The sequence below is a fragment of the Lynx rufus genome, unplaced genomic scaffold, assembly GCF_022079265.1.
Source record: "Lynx rufus isolate CCGP_SWC_20201006 ecotype Redwood Valley unplaced genomic scaffold, mLynRuf1.p SCAF_1, whole genome shotgun sequence".
Taxonomy (NCBI): domain Eukaryota; kingdom Metazoa; phylum Chordata; class Mammalia; order Carnivora; family Felidae; genus Lynx; species Lynx rufus.
In genome coordinates, this window is record NW_025814823.1 from 79,046,365 (window position 1) to 79,063,703 (window position 17,339).

At 40.7% G+C, this 17,339-nt stretch overlaps 1 protein-coding gene across 1 annotated transcript in view; it reads left to right on the plus strand.

Moving 5' to 3' along the window:
• The window catches only part of MYO16 (myosin XVI), a 467,181-nt gene that overhangs the window by 103,727 nt on the left and 346,115 nt on the right, over positions 1-17,339 (plus strand). The window contains exons 7-8 of the mRNA XM_047086088.1: positions 2,789-2,914; positions 15,745-15,820. Of these exons, the coding sequence (XP_046942044.1) occupies positions 2,789-2,914; positions 15,745-15,820 (202 nt within the window). The remainder of the gene's footprint in view (positions 1-2,788; positions 2,915-15,744; positions 15,821-17,339) is intronic.

Here is a 17,339-nt window from a genome sequence, read left to right on the forward strand (position 1 = left end):
AACAGAACAATCTTGTGTAAGATCAGAAGTGTGGCAAATACAGAAATGCCCGCTAATTAGGGATTGGTCAGGCGGATTATATGCTCCAGGTGATGGCGCACTGTGCTTTCCTGAAGAGCAGTCTGTTAGAAGAGTAATTTCCAACTTACCATAATTTTCCAAGGTCGTCCTTTTCCGGTCGTCCTGCCAAGAGGCTGTTGCCAGTTGTCAACCGAAACAACAACCACCTCTGTGTCTCTCTCTCTCCTAAGACCCCATATAATAGCGGGAGAGGAGTATTCTGAGATGCCATGGTGGTAAACACTTTCACATTTTGGCACCTGATGGCTTCCAGCAATAGCGGCAAGGTAGGGGTATAACTTCCATTTCAGAAAATAGCCATTGTTTACACTCTAACCTAATGATGAGAGTGTCCCTGTAGGGTCTGTAGGCTTGCTTATGGATTCAGAATTTGGTTGCCAGGAGAATCGAGGTAAAGGCTCTAAGCTCTTGATATTTTACGATGATGAATTTTTAAAATTCTGTTATCTCTTGTGATGGTGTGAAAGTATTCAAAGTCAGGGTTTTTTACTTCCATTTTGAGATTGCCTAGGATTAAATTTGTCTGTCTCCAGAGAGGTCACTGGGAGCTCATGCTTTGGATAGTGTTTCTGCTGAGTGAGCCAAGACTTTCCTTCTAGTCTTTTCCTTGAGAGCAGTGCCTGACGTGACAGGCTGAGAGCTGGGCTGAGTTTGATATGGCAGAACCCAGTTTTGCTGAGTCGAAAGCAAATCTACTCGTAAGCAGTTCATCCTGTGAACTTGACATCGTTAGTATCAGGTGCTGACCAACAAATGGACAGTTCTTGGTGCATTTTATATTAAAAATGAAAACCTTCTGAGATCCCGATCTTAGTGCACATAGTTCAGAGTAACCTCCGAATTAACTGATTATTCAATAATGTAGAATAAATTTAGGGGCAGGTGAAAGATTGATATTTTTTGGAGAACAAATATATAAAATTATGTTTCTCTAAAATACTTGTGGATATTTTATTTGGGGGACTGTTTGCTAGAATATTAATGAGGTAAGTTCTATATATAATAAAGTATGGGAAGATTGATGTGAAATGTGAGCTCTTAATATTCATGCTTTAAATTGGATGGATATATTTGCTCTTTTGGTACAGTCAAGTACAAGAAATAAGCATATAACTACATACTGTACATTAAAGAGCATAACTACGACCAGAGGGAGAAAAGCAAATGTTTTTGCAATATATATGTACATGTATTTAATAAGTCCTTTTGACTTTATTGCAATTTTGTCTTTGTAATAAAAACAGCTATAAAATCCCATGCTACGAAAACAGGAAGAACTCATTGTTTTTACTACTTTTATATTACTTTTATTTTTCCTTTCCTCATAGTTCCTTAATATTACGTTCAGGAAATCAGTCACGTGGTTACTTAATAACCTCATTTAAATTGAGAACCAATTTAAGTCAGTTGAGCATCTGACTTTGACTGAGGTCATGATCTCGCAGTTTGTGAGTTCAAGCCCTGTGTCCGGCTCTGTGATGACAGCTTAGAGCCTGCTTCAGATCCTCTGACCCTCTCTCTCTCTGCACCTCCCCTGCTCATGCTCTCTCTCTCTCAAAAATAAAAATAAACATTAAAAAAAGAATTGGGGGCGCCTGGGTGGTTCAGTTCGTTATTCCAACTTCGGCTCAGGGCATGATCTCACAGTTCATGGGTTCAAGCCCCTCATCAGGCTCTGGGCTGTTAGCATGGAGCCCGCTTTAGATCTCCCTCTCTCTCTGCCCTCCCTTGCTTGCGTGCTCTCTCTCTCTCTCAAAAATAAATAAACATTTATAAATTTTAAAAAAAGGAATAAATTGCAGCGTGATGATAGTTGGCTTATATATAAAGCCTGCAGCATTGGAAACAGGACTTACCGCATCTGAAAGTTTGAATCCTTCTGCAAACCCTGATCTCCTCGTTGTGGCTCCTGAGCCTTCATTTCTAAATCAGGTTGCTTTCAGAAACTAAATGGGGAGCACGTTCAAATGAGAGCTGCATCATCATTTTAAGGTCTGTCAGGATTAACTCATCCTTTCTGGTGTCCCCACCCCTTTTACCTGCTCATAACCATTAAAATGATCCCGTCACATTTCCTATTGTCGTTTATATCTTCGAATCTCCTCTGGTCACACCAAGTACAGGGGTTGGATTTCAGAGCGAGTGTGACTTATGGGCAGGAAGTATTAAAGCATTCAATGATTGTATTTTATATTTAAAAGTATTCAGGGGCGCCTGGGTGGCTCAGTCGGTTGGGCGTCCGACTTCGGCCTAGGTCATGATCTCACGGTTTGTGACTTTGAGCCCCGCATCGGGCTCTGTGCTGACAGCTCGGAGCCTGAAGCCTGCTTCCGATTCTGTGTCTCCTTCTCTCTCTGCCCCTCCCCCACTTGTGCTCTGTCTCTATCAAAAATAAGTAATAAAAAAAAAATAAAAGTATTCAGATTATAGTAGAAGGCGACACTAAAAGGGGAAATGGGAATTATATGAAAAAGCGCACATTGTCCGGATCAGAAGGTGAAGAATAAATAACTCACCTGTAAGCCTTTTTGCAAAGAAGGATGATGTCCGCTGATACCAAGTAAATAAAACCGCATGTATGTTCTTTTTTAAAAGGTATTTTGGATTTAGTATTTTATTAGCTCTCTTCAAGCCACTGAATAAATTGTTTTGATGTCATTGCTTTTTTTTTTTTAAAGTGGCATAACAAAATATTTCTTCATTGCAGTTACATATGGCGTGTGCCAGTGGCTACAAGGAAGTGGTGTCTCTTCTCCTCGAACATGGCGGGGACCTCAATATAGTAGACAATCAGTACTGGACCCCGCTCCATTTGGCAGCAAAGTATGGCCAGGTGAAGTGATTTCCTAAATTACTTTGAAAAAACTTATAATTAACGTATCATTTCGTATCTAATTGTTGCATTTCAAATTGTGTACTACATATGTGACTTTTAATGGCATCATATTAGGAAAGGAATAGTTTTACGGTTCAAAGAAAACATCGTCTTTTGGAAGGATACATAAAGCATACATTCTCGGGATTCTGCGTGTTGTAGTCAAAACTGTTGGATAAATGATGCACGATTGTAAACATTTTGCATAGAGTGGACTTGTTATTTTCTTAACATTTCATAGTCCTTTTAATAGCTCACAGTTTCATGAATCGTTAAAAATTCTATTTGTTCTCTACAGTTAGAAGTACAGCAAATTTGCATTTTGGTTTTTATTTTTCATCTAAATTACATTTCATCTTAATGAATGAAGAAAGACTATCAGATATTTTTTCTTTGAATTGATTTTTGGCTACAGCTAATACAACCTGAGTCACTAGTGCACAAATGACTTTCTCACCAGGTACCATTATATCATGAAGCAAACTGACTTTTAAATGACTTATGTGGGTGAATATGACAGCAGTGTTCATAATAATATCAAAATCTGTTTATAAAATACGCCATATTTTGTGTTAGAGAAAGCCTGAGTACTACTCTTTGGGAAGATAATTCAATTTTACATAAATAGGGAAGTTGAGGTTAAACTTGTTGATTCCCAAACATTGGTCTAGGGTGACAGTCACACCCCTTAAGTTAAGTTCATACCAAGTTGAGTCTCTTAGATCCTAAAGGGTATGAAAAATAGCGATCATAAAATTTGAGTACTGCAGTTATTGAAATAATCGAAAACATTTGCATTTCAATCATTTTAGAAAAAGCACATTCCTTAGGGAAAGTCTTTCAAATTAATGAAAACATCATTTGCTTTGACAACATTTCCTGTATGAAAAGGTTCATTCATTCAATAAATATTTCAAACAGGCTATTTATTAAGTACCTCAAACTGTGCTTTTAGCAAGTGAATGTTTGTGTAAATAAATGGATTGATTAAGGGACCCGAGGCTGTAGATGGTGAAGCCATTGGGCCCAGGGGCCCCAGGTCCCCTAGATCCCCCTGTCGATCATAGGAGCACTGGGGGATCAATAACCTCAGTACACCATGAATACACCCGTGCTTCATTTCTAGCACCGCGGCACACTGGAAAACGCTGGGTGAGAGGTTTTGTCTTTAGTAAAACGTAGAGAAGCGAACATATAAGCAAGTGCTATTTCCTAGAACACTACCTGTTGCTCTGAGCTGAAAGAATGGTAATCAGTGAATTATTAAAACGTGCTTATTGTAGTCAGGGATCCCTCTGGAAGGAGCTAAACCCAGAAGTGAGGGATTGATAGCTTGGTAAAATGTAACAGAATGCTACCACAACTTAATTAATTAAGGCTTTCATTTTACCCAGTTTTTAAACTTTTCTGATTGGACATTTAGAACAGGTATCATTTCAAGGAATAATAAATTGTTTTCCTTCAACTGCTTTTATTGGATAATGTACTCTGGGGCAATAGGACTAGATTTAACAAGTTTATTTATTTATTTATTTATTTATTTATTTATTTATTTATAGTTTCTTTATTTAAAGAGCAAGCAAGTGGGGGAGGGACAGAGAGACGGAGAGAGAAAATGAATCCCAAGCAGGCTCCCTGCTGTCGGCACAGGGCTCAATCTCAGAAAACCTGTGTTGAAATCAAGAGTCAGATGCTTCACTGACTGAGCCACCCAGGTGCCCAATTAGCAAGTTTTTTTTCTTAAAGACATGCCTCGGACTAACTACATCACCTCTTCTGTTATTGGACATTTAAATTGTTTTTATCAGAACCCAGTGTGTGGTTTTTGTTTTACTTCATTGTGGGTCAGATGAAATATTTGGTAGGAGTTGGGGTATTTTATTTGTTATCGTATTTCTCAGTTCTGTGATTTCCATTTGGCTTTTTTTTTTCATTGTAACTTCCGTGTCTTTGATGGACTTCAATTTTTTTCAAGAGGATTTGTAGTTGCCTGTTGAAGCATTCTTATGAGAGCTGCCTTGCCATCATCATCAGATGGTTCCCACACCATCCACCTTGCTCTTGTTGCCAATTCATCATCTTGTCTCTTTCAAGTTGTGATGTCCTGATCTTGGCGTGGTGAGGGGTTTTTAATTGCATTTTGGACACTTCAGCTATTATGTTAGGAGAATCTTGGTCCTACGTAAATCTTCTGTTTTAGTCAGCCTGTTTAAGTTCAGCCTGCAAGGCCTGTTCTACTTGAGTGGGTTGTGGTTCCAGTTCCAGTTTCATTTTCAGACCCCTTGAGTTGTCATTTTAGTCCACTTGGCTTATCTGATGCCCCTGGTGTTCTTCTAATTCTCCCAAAGGGTGGAAGAGGTTTTCCCAAGCCAGGCTACCCCATGTCTCTGGGTGAGGTAGGTGGATGTCCACAGGGACAAAAGACTTTCAGGACAGGGGGCCTGTTGGGGCGTTCTCCCTCTTGCAGGCACCCCCTCCCAGCTGTGTTTGCCTCTCGTTGGGGAGGGGAGTCTCAGCAGGTTGGAAGAAAAAGTGCTTGATCTGGCACTACATGTTAGCAGATCATGGTTCTGGACTCACCTGCTATTGCTGGAACGAACAGTTGGAATGTGGGAGGGATGCATCTACCCAGGCCCCTCTCTGTCCCTAAGTCGGGCTGGGAAACACTGGGTCTGGGCTAGCCTTCGGTTACCTGGGATTCCTCCCTTCCTCAGGCCCTGAGCCAGTTTCTCTGTCTCCTTGCCTATTCAGACCTCTTCCTGGGTTGCTTGTTATTTCCAGGGGTTATTTTTTTTAAAAATTTTTAATGTTTATTTATCTTAGAGAGAGAGAGAGAGGAGAGAGAGAGAGAGAGAGAGAGAGAGAGAGAGAGAGAGAGAGAGACAATCCCAAGCATACTCCACACTGTCAGCACAGAGCCCCCATGAATTGTGAGATCATGATGTGAGCCTAAATCAAGAGTCGGATGCTCAACTGACTGGGCCACCCAGGCGCCCCTCCCAGGGGTTATTGTAATTGGCAGGGAGGATGTGGAAGAAACCAGGCTAAGTTGGTATTTTTTTAAATCTTTTTTGAAGTCTTTTCTTAAAGTTTATTGATTTTGAGTGAGAGAGAGAGAGAGAGAGAGAGAGAGAGAGAGGGAGGGGCAGTGAGAGAGAAAGAAACAGAGAGAGAATCCCAGGCAGGCTCCACAGTGTCCGCAGGAAGCCTGATGTGGGGCTTGAATTCATGGAACCGTGAGACCACGACCGGAGCTGAAACCAGGCATCAAGCGCTTAACCGACTGAGCCACTCAGGTGCCCCTAAGTTGGTATGTTTTAAAGTGATGAAGAAGTGAATTTATGATTGTTTTCACATGAAACCCATCTGTGGGCAGAAGAGAAATGAAGGTGCATTTGTATAACTTCCATTATAAGGTGTCTGTGGGGATCTTTGGTTCTACATGTTGAGTATGTCTCAGTGTGACCAATTTCTGACTCCAAGATCTATTGGTAAGAACATCTAGACATTTCTGTTCCACTTCCTGGAAGCTATATGATTAAGGCAGAAAGAATGCGTAGCTTTCAGAAATTATATCCCTCAGGCAATCAGATGTAGCTCCTGATACTTTTCTCAGTTATGGGCCTGCAATTTCAGAGGCCAAGAGTTTGTATGAAAATAAGGAACTGACATTTCAGGGGTTCATGGGAAACCCTCCACTGCAGGAAGGGGAAGTTCTGCCCAAGAAACTCCTTTTTTTAAAAAATTTTTTAATGTCCTTATTTATTTTTGAGAGAGAGACAGAGCATGAGCAGGGGAGGGGCAGAGAGAGAGGGAGACACAGAATCCGAAGCAGGCTCCAGGCTCCGAGCTGTCAGCCCAGAGCCCGATGCGGGACTCGAACTCACGGACCGTGAGATCATGACCTGAGCCGAAGTCGGACGCCCAGCCAACTGAGCCACCTAGGCACCCCCCAAGAAACTACATTTTTAAAGGGCCTACAGGGGCGCCTGGGTGGCGCAGTCGGTTAAGCGTCCGACTTCAGCCAGGTCATGATCTCACGGTCCGTGAGTTCGAGCCCCGCGTCAGGCTCTGGGCTGATGGCTAGGAGCCTGGAGCCTATTTCCGATTCTGTGTCTCCTTCCCTCTCTGCCCCTCCCCCGTTCATGCTCTGTCTCTCTCTGTCCCAAAAATAAATAAAAAACGTTGAAAAAAAATTTAAAAAAAAAAAATAAATAAAAAAAAAAAAGGGCCTACAATTAAGCTTTATTTGATGATAAGGTGGTAAAAAACAGGATAAGAGTCAGATAAAATTTGTATCATGGAGAAAGACATGTTTTCTATAACTTTGATCCAAGACTAGTGAATATATTAAACTGATAAAACAGGTTGGCTATGTGGTAAGCAGATTGGCATTTGGTTTTAGTAATTGAAAGTAGATTCTTTTAAATGTTAATTTACACAGTTACCTTTAACAAAAAGAAATAATGGCTAACAGATATACCATTTGGTATATATCAACATATATACAAAATAATGATTAACCTATATACATATGTTCGGTATAAGATACATAGCATGATACCTTGTGTGCCTTGGTGATTTAAGAAACACGAGCCCGGCACAATTACCGCTGCCTTCATAAAGCTTGCCAGTGATTCCTGTCACACGCAAGCTGTAAGATAACAGGATGGCTGGCGAATAAGGCAGGGAGAGTTCACGGGTATTAGTACTCTCACCCCATTATCTGCCATATTTGAACAATTTGTCAAACTTTGGGTTTTCTGAGTCTTTGTTTTCAGCCTAGAGAAACAGTTATGAACTTAATGTGGGAAATATGATTCAAAGCTACATTTCCTTTGCAAGATGCGGAGTAATTCAGCTTGATGTTTTTATTCCTACTTCTCCGGTGCTCCAGTGATTTTCCCAACACTCATCATTTACTAGTGATAAATGAATGGAGAAACAGTTTCCAATTGCTCAATTTATTCTTTCAAAACCAGCTGAAAAATATTTGACCCCAACTTTTAAAAAAAGATGTATATATTTTTTGTTCTTGCCTGTATTTCCTGGACACTTCCCTGCACAAGCACCTATATTTCATTCTTCCCATCCAAACGATTAAGCCAGTTTTGTTCTGAGGACTCCCCTGGCCTTCTCCCTGGCTCTGAACCCAGCTCAACCACTCACTGGCTGTGTGAACATAACAAGCCTCACTAATTTTTCTTCCATAGAGTCTGGCCCCAAGGTCTTCAATCAGTGGCAACCATCAACCTCAGTTAAAACGGGGATTTTTCTGTAGCTCAGGAGATTCTGGGGAATGGCAGAGGCAAATGCATGAGACAGCATTTGGGGTGTGTCCTAGTCAATTGATTCAGTTGCTAAATTTGTACAGACAAACATCCGACACAAAGGTTTCCAGAATTGGCCGGTTATAGTCATCAAATGAGGCAGGTTTAAAAAGTAATGTGACATTTATCCTCAGCTTCTCTAGAAAATGACTAGTCATTAATTCAGTATTTTCTAAACCCTCACACATTTCAGCACCAAGGATAGATCTAAAGCTCCTAGGTGGCTTTTCCATTTTGCTCCCTTATACCTATCCAGGTGGGGTCTCCACCCAAATGTAAGCTCCAAGCAGTGAAGACTTTTGCTTGCCCTCCATGCTATCTCTGTGTCCAGCAGACTAACCCAAGGAATTGAAAGATCAATCAACCAAGAACTTGAAGCAAAGCACTAACACTCAGAGGCAGAGGGGGGCTTTTCTGTTAGAATGCATGACATCAAAACCAAAATGTGTGCCTTGATTCAGACTAGAGAAAAAAAAAACAACAACTAAGAGATTTATATTAATAGACTTTGGATAAATTGTGTTTCTTTTATTTTGTCAAGAAAATACCGTACAATATAGAGGATTATATTTAAAATTTGTTCATCTGTAAAAATATCACTTAATATTCATTTTGGAGATAATATTTTAGAAATAGGTTTTATTTTGAATATCAAGTTATGTGTATGGGAGATTTAGAACTCTAAAGGAATTTATTGTAAATATATCTCCATTCAGGAAAAGAAAAAAGCTTTAGAAATGCTAACATTTTTAAAGACTGATGGCATTTTTAGAGACATTCATAGCACTTTCACTTTCTTATAAATACCTTACAAATATAAATACCTTTATGGAGAAGGTAACTCATAATTTGTAACAGTTTTTCTTATTGAAATTTATACTGGGATGGGATATATTTAAAAAAAATTTTTTTTAATGTTTATTTCCTTTTGAGACAGAGAAAGAGTGTGAACGGGGGAGGGTCAGAGAGAGGGAGACACAGAATCTGAAACAGGCTTCAGGCTCCAAGCTGTCAGCACAGAGCCAGATGTGGGGCTTGAACTCACAGAGTGTGAGATCACGACCTGAGCCGAAGTCGGATGCTTAACTGACTGAGCCACCCAGGCACCCCTGGGATGGCATATATATTTTAAAACTCCCCTTTATATGAACTTCCCAGTGAGAAAAAAAGAGATGGCTTGTTCTTGTCTAAAACTGGGAACTGAATCGTTTATGTGACTGATGTCTTTTGGTTTTATAGTTCTTTTACGAGTCGTACATAAAGTAAAATTTGATTCTAGCCTTGATGTATTTTTAGTGCCCACAGTAGGATTGGTGATGCTACAGCAAATCATCAGAAAGTAACTGCACAAATGCTACATCCTAAATATCCTTCCCTTCCAAAGTATTTTGTATCACACAGCCTGTGTATATTGATGTCCAAAGGAGTCAATTGTATTGCCAGAAACATTTTTTTCCCCAGGTTCATAAGAATTAAGATATTCTCAGAGAGTTTTGTTTTTGTTGTGTTTGTTTTTCAGATATTTCTTCTTTGCTGTAGGAAAACATAAAGTCACTATCTGGTTTTCCTCCCACCCCTCTGAGCACTCAGTATTGACAGGCTCAGTGCTCCGTGCAGGCTATATAAGGACATGTTTATACATCTTTAGGGAATCTTCTCACCTGAAGCTCCCAGTGCTCTACCTGTCTATGGCTCCCCAAACTGCCTTGTTTCCCTCTCACTGTGCAGACCCCCCAAGGACCAGTGCCCACTGGGTAATCTCTACCAACCTGCCCTCCACCTCCACTCATATGGGAAGGGAATCATCAGCTCCTTTCTCCAGCCCCAATGAGTTGCTCTCTCTATGGGTCATCATTTATTGACCACAAAACTGGACATCATCCTTCCTCCCCCCTCCTCCCCTCTCCGGTGCCTAATAAACCCGAGTCCATGAGTTCCCACCTGGGAATGGTGTGAGGCTATGTGAGATGTAACCACTGCCCCCACCCTGTCCAGGAGCAGTATCCTTACGCGGGGCCTGACCCACCAGCCCACCAGCACTGTCCCACCCCTTCTGCACATGTAAGCCTTGTCAATGCAGGTATCATCCAGTGTCAGCACATAGCATCCTTTGCTGTGCCCAGACAGGAAACACCACTCCACAGTGCACTTTGCAAGCCCCTGTGCCTGGGAGTCCGCTTTGTTCTCCGGCTTCATTCCCCAGCCTCCCCCACCAGGTTGGAACAGGTGACCATACCCAACCACTTCCAGTTTCTGGAACATGCCACCATGTGCATCCTCTCATGTTCTTTGCTTTTCCTGAGATTGTTAAGTGGTTCTGTCTTACTGACATGGTAGACCATGAGGAGATGATGCTTCAGTGGCTGCATTGGCTGTGGCACCCGTATCTCTGAACCATGTCACTTACCATGGCGGGTTGCATCTGTCCCCACTGCCCTCCGATGCCTAATGCGTGCCAGCAGGGTGGGCAGACAGTGATGTTTCTCATCAGCACAGGGCCTGACCCGGAATGCGCAGTTCTGCCCACAAATGAGGGGGCCCGCAATGGTCCTCGGGTGGCAGGTGCTTGTCCTTCCAGCCCTCTGTGCGTGCACCTGCGCAGCAGGCTGCGGGAGGGACGCCCTGGCGGCAGCAAGGACCGGGCGCACACGTCTGTGATGGGCACCCCAGGAAAACAGCACATGGGCAAAGGGAGTCCAGCCAGGGGCAGATGGCATGGGCAACACCTGTGGGGTAGCATAGGCATTAATCGAGGAGCAGGACCAGGAAGGTCATGGGGCAAGGAGGCTGCCACATGCGGGGAGAAGGGACCCACTCGGGAAGGATGCACAGATAACTGGAGCAGTTGGAGAGCTTGTGTTCTGAAGGACGGACACAGGATCTGTGCTTCATGTGAAATCGTAGCGGGACCACACATGGCGGGGGGCGGGGGGCAACCATTTATTAGCTGGTTTTGTATGTTGGATCTGAAATCCTCCAGGGGGTTCTGAGTGGGAGGCAATGGCTCATTACAGTGTAGAGCAGACACCAGTGAGGTAGGAGGCACACACTGTGCGTTCCGGACCTTTAAGGTTTCAGTGTCTTCTCCTTGGGTTGTGAAACGATCCCTTTTAGCGTCTCAGACAGAAACCAGCTATAGCCACTGATTGCTACTGTTTGACTCTTCAAAGAGGGAATTTAAATGACCATCAAGCAATTAATTTTGCTAAATTCATCCAATCTGAAGGACAACTCTCCAACGAATGAAGTCCATATCCAGTGAATCTTGGATGGATTTAAATTTCAGCTTAAATGTGTATTTTCTATTAGCCATTATGGTCTCCTTTTACACACTCACCCCCCCCACCCCAATACACGCACAGTCACCTTATCCTCCGGTGCCTTTGGTGATTATAACGGTCTTGTACTAGTGTAGATGAATTCTTATTGGGTTGCACGCTCGACCTATTCACACATGAAGCAATTTACCTAAAGATCTTTTGTGAGGATAAAACAAATGTTTTGGAGGAGAGTAATTGAAATTAGCACTGGCCTGTTTAATTTAGTTCTGTGATGTGCTTCCCTGATTTCTAATTGGAAGTGCATGGGAAATACCATCTCTAAAAAAATAAAGGAATTTCCCGAATGAGAAAAGCTTCCTCCTTCCACACATGGATGCTTATTTTTATGGGCCTGAAATAAAATGGAGTTACTTTTATTGTTGCAGATTTTTATGTAGGAAGCATTTTGCTTTGATTACTTAAATGCTTTCTGCAGTTCTAGTTGAAGCTGGGGATGAGGAGTGGTTTGCTGAGAGATTGCGCAAGTTTCTCTCTGGAGTTCTGGAAACCGTGAATTGAATTTAGAAATGTGAAGTTAATTGTTAGACTCTGTGATGGTCTGACGTTTTTGCAGAGATATGAAAGCTTTTAGGTTTATTAACTATTTTTTCAGATTTGTGGAAACCAAAGGCAATCTTAGCTAAATTTTGGATTTTTTCCCTTTTTCTTCTGTCTTTTCTCCTTCCTTTTCTTCCTTTGTCCTTCCCTCTCTCCTGCTCTCCATCTTTCTTTTCCTTCTCCCCTTCCATTTGGTTTAAACGCAAGCAAATCTCTCTGATCTTTAATATAACCAAACTCTCTTCTGTACATATTTTAATGTCCTGGGCATCTGCTGTATGTATTCTATCTTTCAGATTTCAAGAGATTCTTTCTTTAGTAAACTGTGTACTTGGAAGTAAAAATAAACTTCTAAATATAATCTCTCTACTGTAACGTAATTTAAATGTTATTGATGTAATTTGTGTCCTGGAAAACCAAACACTGATTTTTGAATTGGCTTTGGGAAAGCGAACAATGAGCAGACTATTTAAAATCTAATTAATTTTTTAATGAGAGTGCTAAGAGGAGCTATCATTGGTGGGTGGGGAGATGCCTCAGTGTGCCTGGATGTGAAGCTCCCCATGTGGGGAGAACATCACAGCACATGTTACAAAAGCAAAACCCAAGACTGGAAAAGCCAGTCTCATTCGAATCAGTATAAAGCAAGAAATGGAAACAAAAGACACAGATGGGAAAGGAGAAAGGAAGGTAAGAATGCCAAAGGAATCAGGAAAAAATGGAAAAACCAGAACCATTAAGTGCATACGTCAAGTTGTTCACAGCAGCATTGAAAACACAAAATATATAATAATATATTTAATAAAATATTTTAACAGAAGATTTCTACACTGACGACGATGAAACACTGCAGTGAGAAATGAGAAAAGAGTTAAATAAATGGAGAGGCAAAGCCACATTCATGTGTAGAGACAGTGAATATTTTTGCGCTAGCTGTGGAAGGCTGAATGTTATCCCCCAAAGATGCCCACACCCTAATAACCCAGTTCCTGTCAATACATTTGTTACCTGGCAAGGCAGAAGAACTTTGCAGTTGTGGTTGATTAAGGATTTTGAGATGGAAAGATTTTCGGGGATTGCCCAGATGGGTCCTTAAAAGCAGAGAAGCATTTCTTCCTGGCTGAGGGTCTGCGAGAGGTGTGGCTCTGCAAAGATGGAGAGATGCAGGTTCAAAGGTGAGGGAAGGGGCCACAAGCCAAGGAATGAGTTGCCTGTAGAGGCTGTAAAAGTAGAGAAACAGATCTTCCCCGAGAGCCACGAGGGAACATCCTGTTGCCAATACCCTTATTTCAACCTTGTGAGATGTGTGTCAGGCTGCTGAATTGTAAGATAATTTCTTTTTGTTTAAAGCACTACATTTGTGATATTTTTAACAGCCATAGAAAATTAATACAGTATCTATTTAAAGCCATTCCCATCAAAATCCTAAACCCTTTCTTCTAGAAATTGAAAAGTTCATTCTAAAATTTATATGGCGACACAAAGTACCCACACGGACAAACTTATCTTAAAAAGTAAGAAAATGACAGATTTTTTTCAAGACTCACTGTAAGTCTTTCACTTATGTGATTTCAATACTGGCTATAAAGCTACACTAATCAAGGTAGTTAGGGAATGAGATAAGGGCAGATAAATAGATCAATGAAACATAGACCAGAGTCCAAAAGTGGGCAGGGACATATGTATTCCATTAATTTCCTACAAAGGTAGCAAAGTAATTCGGTATGAGAGGAAAAAAAGGTTTTTTTGTTTGTTTTGTTTTTTTAAGAAATATGGCTGAAAAACAACACATTTGTGCTGGACCAAAATAAATTTGAGCTTTTATGTGCCATTTGTGAAAACTCACTTGAGGTGGTCCATAAGTATAAACATTAAAATGATAGAGCCTTTAGACGAAAATATAGCATGATATTGTCATGACCTTCGATTAGGCAAAGAGCTATTGAACATAAAGAGTGCTAACCTCTAGGGAGAAAAAGTAGAGATGTTGCACTTTAACAGAAGCAAAACAAAGTGGAAATAGCCTTCAGTTCTTAAAAAAAAAACATTTTCAAGAATATGAATAGGTGAGCCATAGAATGGGAGGAAATATTTGGGATATGCGTATCTGACAAGTGTTTCTAGAATGTACAAAGAACACAGATCACTAATAAAAAGACAAACACTCCAGTGATAAGTGGGTGAAAAAGTCTTGAATAGACACTCCACAAAAGAAAATCTAAGATTGGCTACTAAACGCAGTGTCCTTCGCTGTCATGGAAATCAGTAAAACTAGACCAAAATAGGACTTCATTACCAGTATGATAGCTAAGCTTAAAAAAAATGGCAAAAACAAGTGTTGGAGAGCATGTGAATCTAGCAATATGTAGATGTACAATCACAAAATTATTACATAGAATATGGGGCAACAGGAACTCTTGTTGGGGATGGGAGTGTAAATTTGAGCTCTCAGCAAAAAAAAAAAAAAAAAAATTGGAGCTCTCTGACCACTTTGATGATGTCCAGACCTTTGCCTTGCAATTTCTATCCCCTAAAGTGCTGTATCCAGAAGAGATCCTTGCACCTGTGTCCCAAAAGAAATAAATGAGAGTGTCTGTAGCAACATTATTTGTGAAAGTAAGTGACCGCAAATGACTTGAATGTCCACTGAGGAGGGCAGACCAATCGTGATACATTTGTACAGTGCAGTTACATGCAGCCAAGAAAATGGAAAAATCTTGTTCACATCCATTGCCTCTGGTGATTCTCCAAAACGCAGTGTTAAGTCACGAGAGCAGGGCATCTATGAATATAGACACTAGGATTTCACTCCTATAAATGTCACAAACAGATACAACTGGGCAGTATGTAGTTTGGACATACTTCTGTACGTAGGGGTTAAACCTATAAGGAAAACATAGCAATAGCCCAAAATTCACGACAGTGGTCAACTCCAGGAAATAGGGATAATTTGGGGAAGAAACACAGAAAGATACCATGAATGACCCATTTTAAAAAGTTGGACCCACTGGAAATTATTTCATTTCCCCTCTGTCAGTGATACATGTACATTATATGTATTCCTTGAATTTCTATTTTATAATAAGATTTAAAACATAGATTAATCTCTCATCAAGTTGTTTCCTTCTTAAAGCCTGGGAGTATGTTTCCCTATCTTCCCACGTGACTTTAGTTCATATTACCCGTGGGGCTGCCGTGATTAGGCCATACTGGTGAGACTTTAATTTAGAGTTGCTAAATTAAAACAAAGACTTAAAACGTGCAAGAATATGCGATTCCTCCCAAAAGATGCCCTAAAATAAACCTGAAGGGCGTTAAGTGAGCCTTTTCAAAGCCTCAGCGATTTATACCTCATTTGATAGTTAATTTTTTGTTGGAGTGTCTGTCACTTTTTTTATATAAGAAATGGAAAAAAACTGGCAGTGGGGGGGGGTAAGAAACGTTTAGTGTAGGATATATTTATACCTTCTCACACCACCAGACTCTAAGTGCCCTGGAAGCCAGGACTGCGTAGCACCTACTCACGAATCCTCAGTATCCACCACACTGTTTCTTATTCCCGTGATCTTTAATGTTTCAGACAAACCTGGTGAAACTTCTTCTGATGCATCAGGCGAATCCAAACCTTCTGAACTGCAATGAAGAGAAGGCCTCGGGTAGGTGATCAGCATCCTGGGACCACCGGCAGTTACCGTCTCCTTCCTTTCCTACCAGAGTTGTTCATCCACCATCACCAGAGTCAGCCTCTCCTGGCCAAGTTCTGTGCACCCGCTCGGGTCCAAGCACTGTTCACAAACTCCTGTGCCTCGCCCCCCCCCCCCGCCCGCACCTTTACAAGAAGACATTCCAGAGGGGCTCCGTGTACAGGGTGCCCTTGGACTTGGGTGCAATCTGCTTTTGAGCTTTAATTTCCTAGGCAGTGATTTCCTTCAATGTCAATTACTTTAAAATATTTTGCTGTTATTTAACTAGTTTCTTATCGTTTCAAATATACACTTGTTCACTAGAGTAATATTTGAAAAATGCTTACTTATTTATTTTGAGAGAGAGAGAGAGACAGCAGGGGAAAGGCAGTGAGAGAGGGAGACAGAAAATCCTAAGCAGGCTCCCTGTGGTCAGTGCAGAGTCTGACGTGGGGCTCGAACTCACGAACTGTGATATCATGACCTGAGCCAAGATCACAAGTCCCGGACGCTTAACCGACTGTGCCACCCAGGTGTCCCCTTGCTAGAGTAATTTAAAACAATAATAATGTTTTCTTCTGCACAGATAGGTATACTATAGAAATCAAGACGGACTTTCTCAAGCTAATTTAAAACTTTGAAAATCTTAATGTTACTATTTTTAATAAGTATCTTTTTGAATATTTCTAGAGTTCTTTTTACCACTGTTATTGCGTATGTAAATACACTAATTTAAAAAATAGATGCTTATTCATTTTCTAGCTTTTAAAATTTGACAAATATATTAATCAGTTATTCGTTTATTAAAAATAAAAATCTAGGAAAAGTATAGCATAAGTAATAAAATGATATAAAATTTTGAAGGTAGTAATTTATCTAAATAACTTAATTCAGTTTCTTCTTATTGCTATACTTTAATAATCTAAAAGCACTTTATGCCTGAGATTTGTCAGTGGATATACTTACAGGTGTATGATTACATGACTAACCGCCAGCTTATGACAAAATGAGAGTTTTTCTCTATTTCTTATTTTTTTGGAGTTAAATGTTATTTAAGTGTATCCATTTTTTTTAACGTTTATTTTTTTTTGAGAGATAGAAAGCATAAGCTGGAGAGTGACAGAGAGAGAGGGAGAGAGAGAATCCCAAGCAGGCTCCCCATCATTAGTGTGGAGCCCAAGGTGGGGCTCGATCCCAGGAACTGTGAGATCATGACCTGAGCCAAAATCCAGAGTCAGATGCTTAACCAACTGAGCCACCCAGGCGCCCCTAGTCCATCTTATCTGCTCAAAAAAACTGAAGATTTAACGAACAAAACTCTAAGATTGCTTTATAGTTTCTAACTTTAGAATCAGGCTAATATTAATGATAGTGTAGTAATCTTACCATTAACTACAAAAGCATGTGGTTTGTTTTGTTTTGTTTTGTTTTTTAAAAAGGGAGCACCTGGGTGGCTCAGTCGGTTAAGCATCTGACTTCGACTCAGGTCATG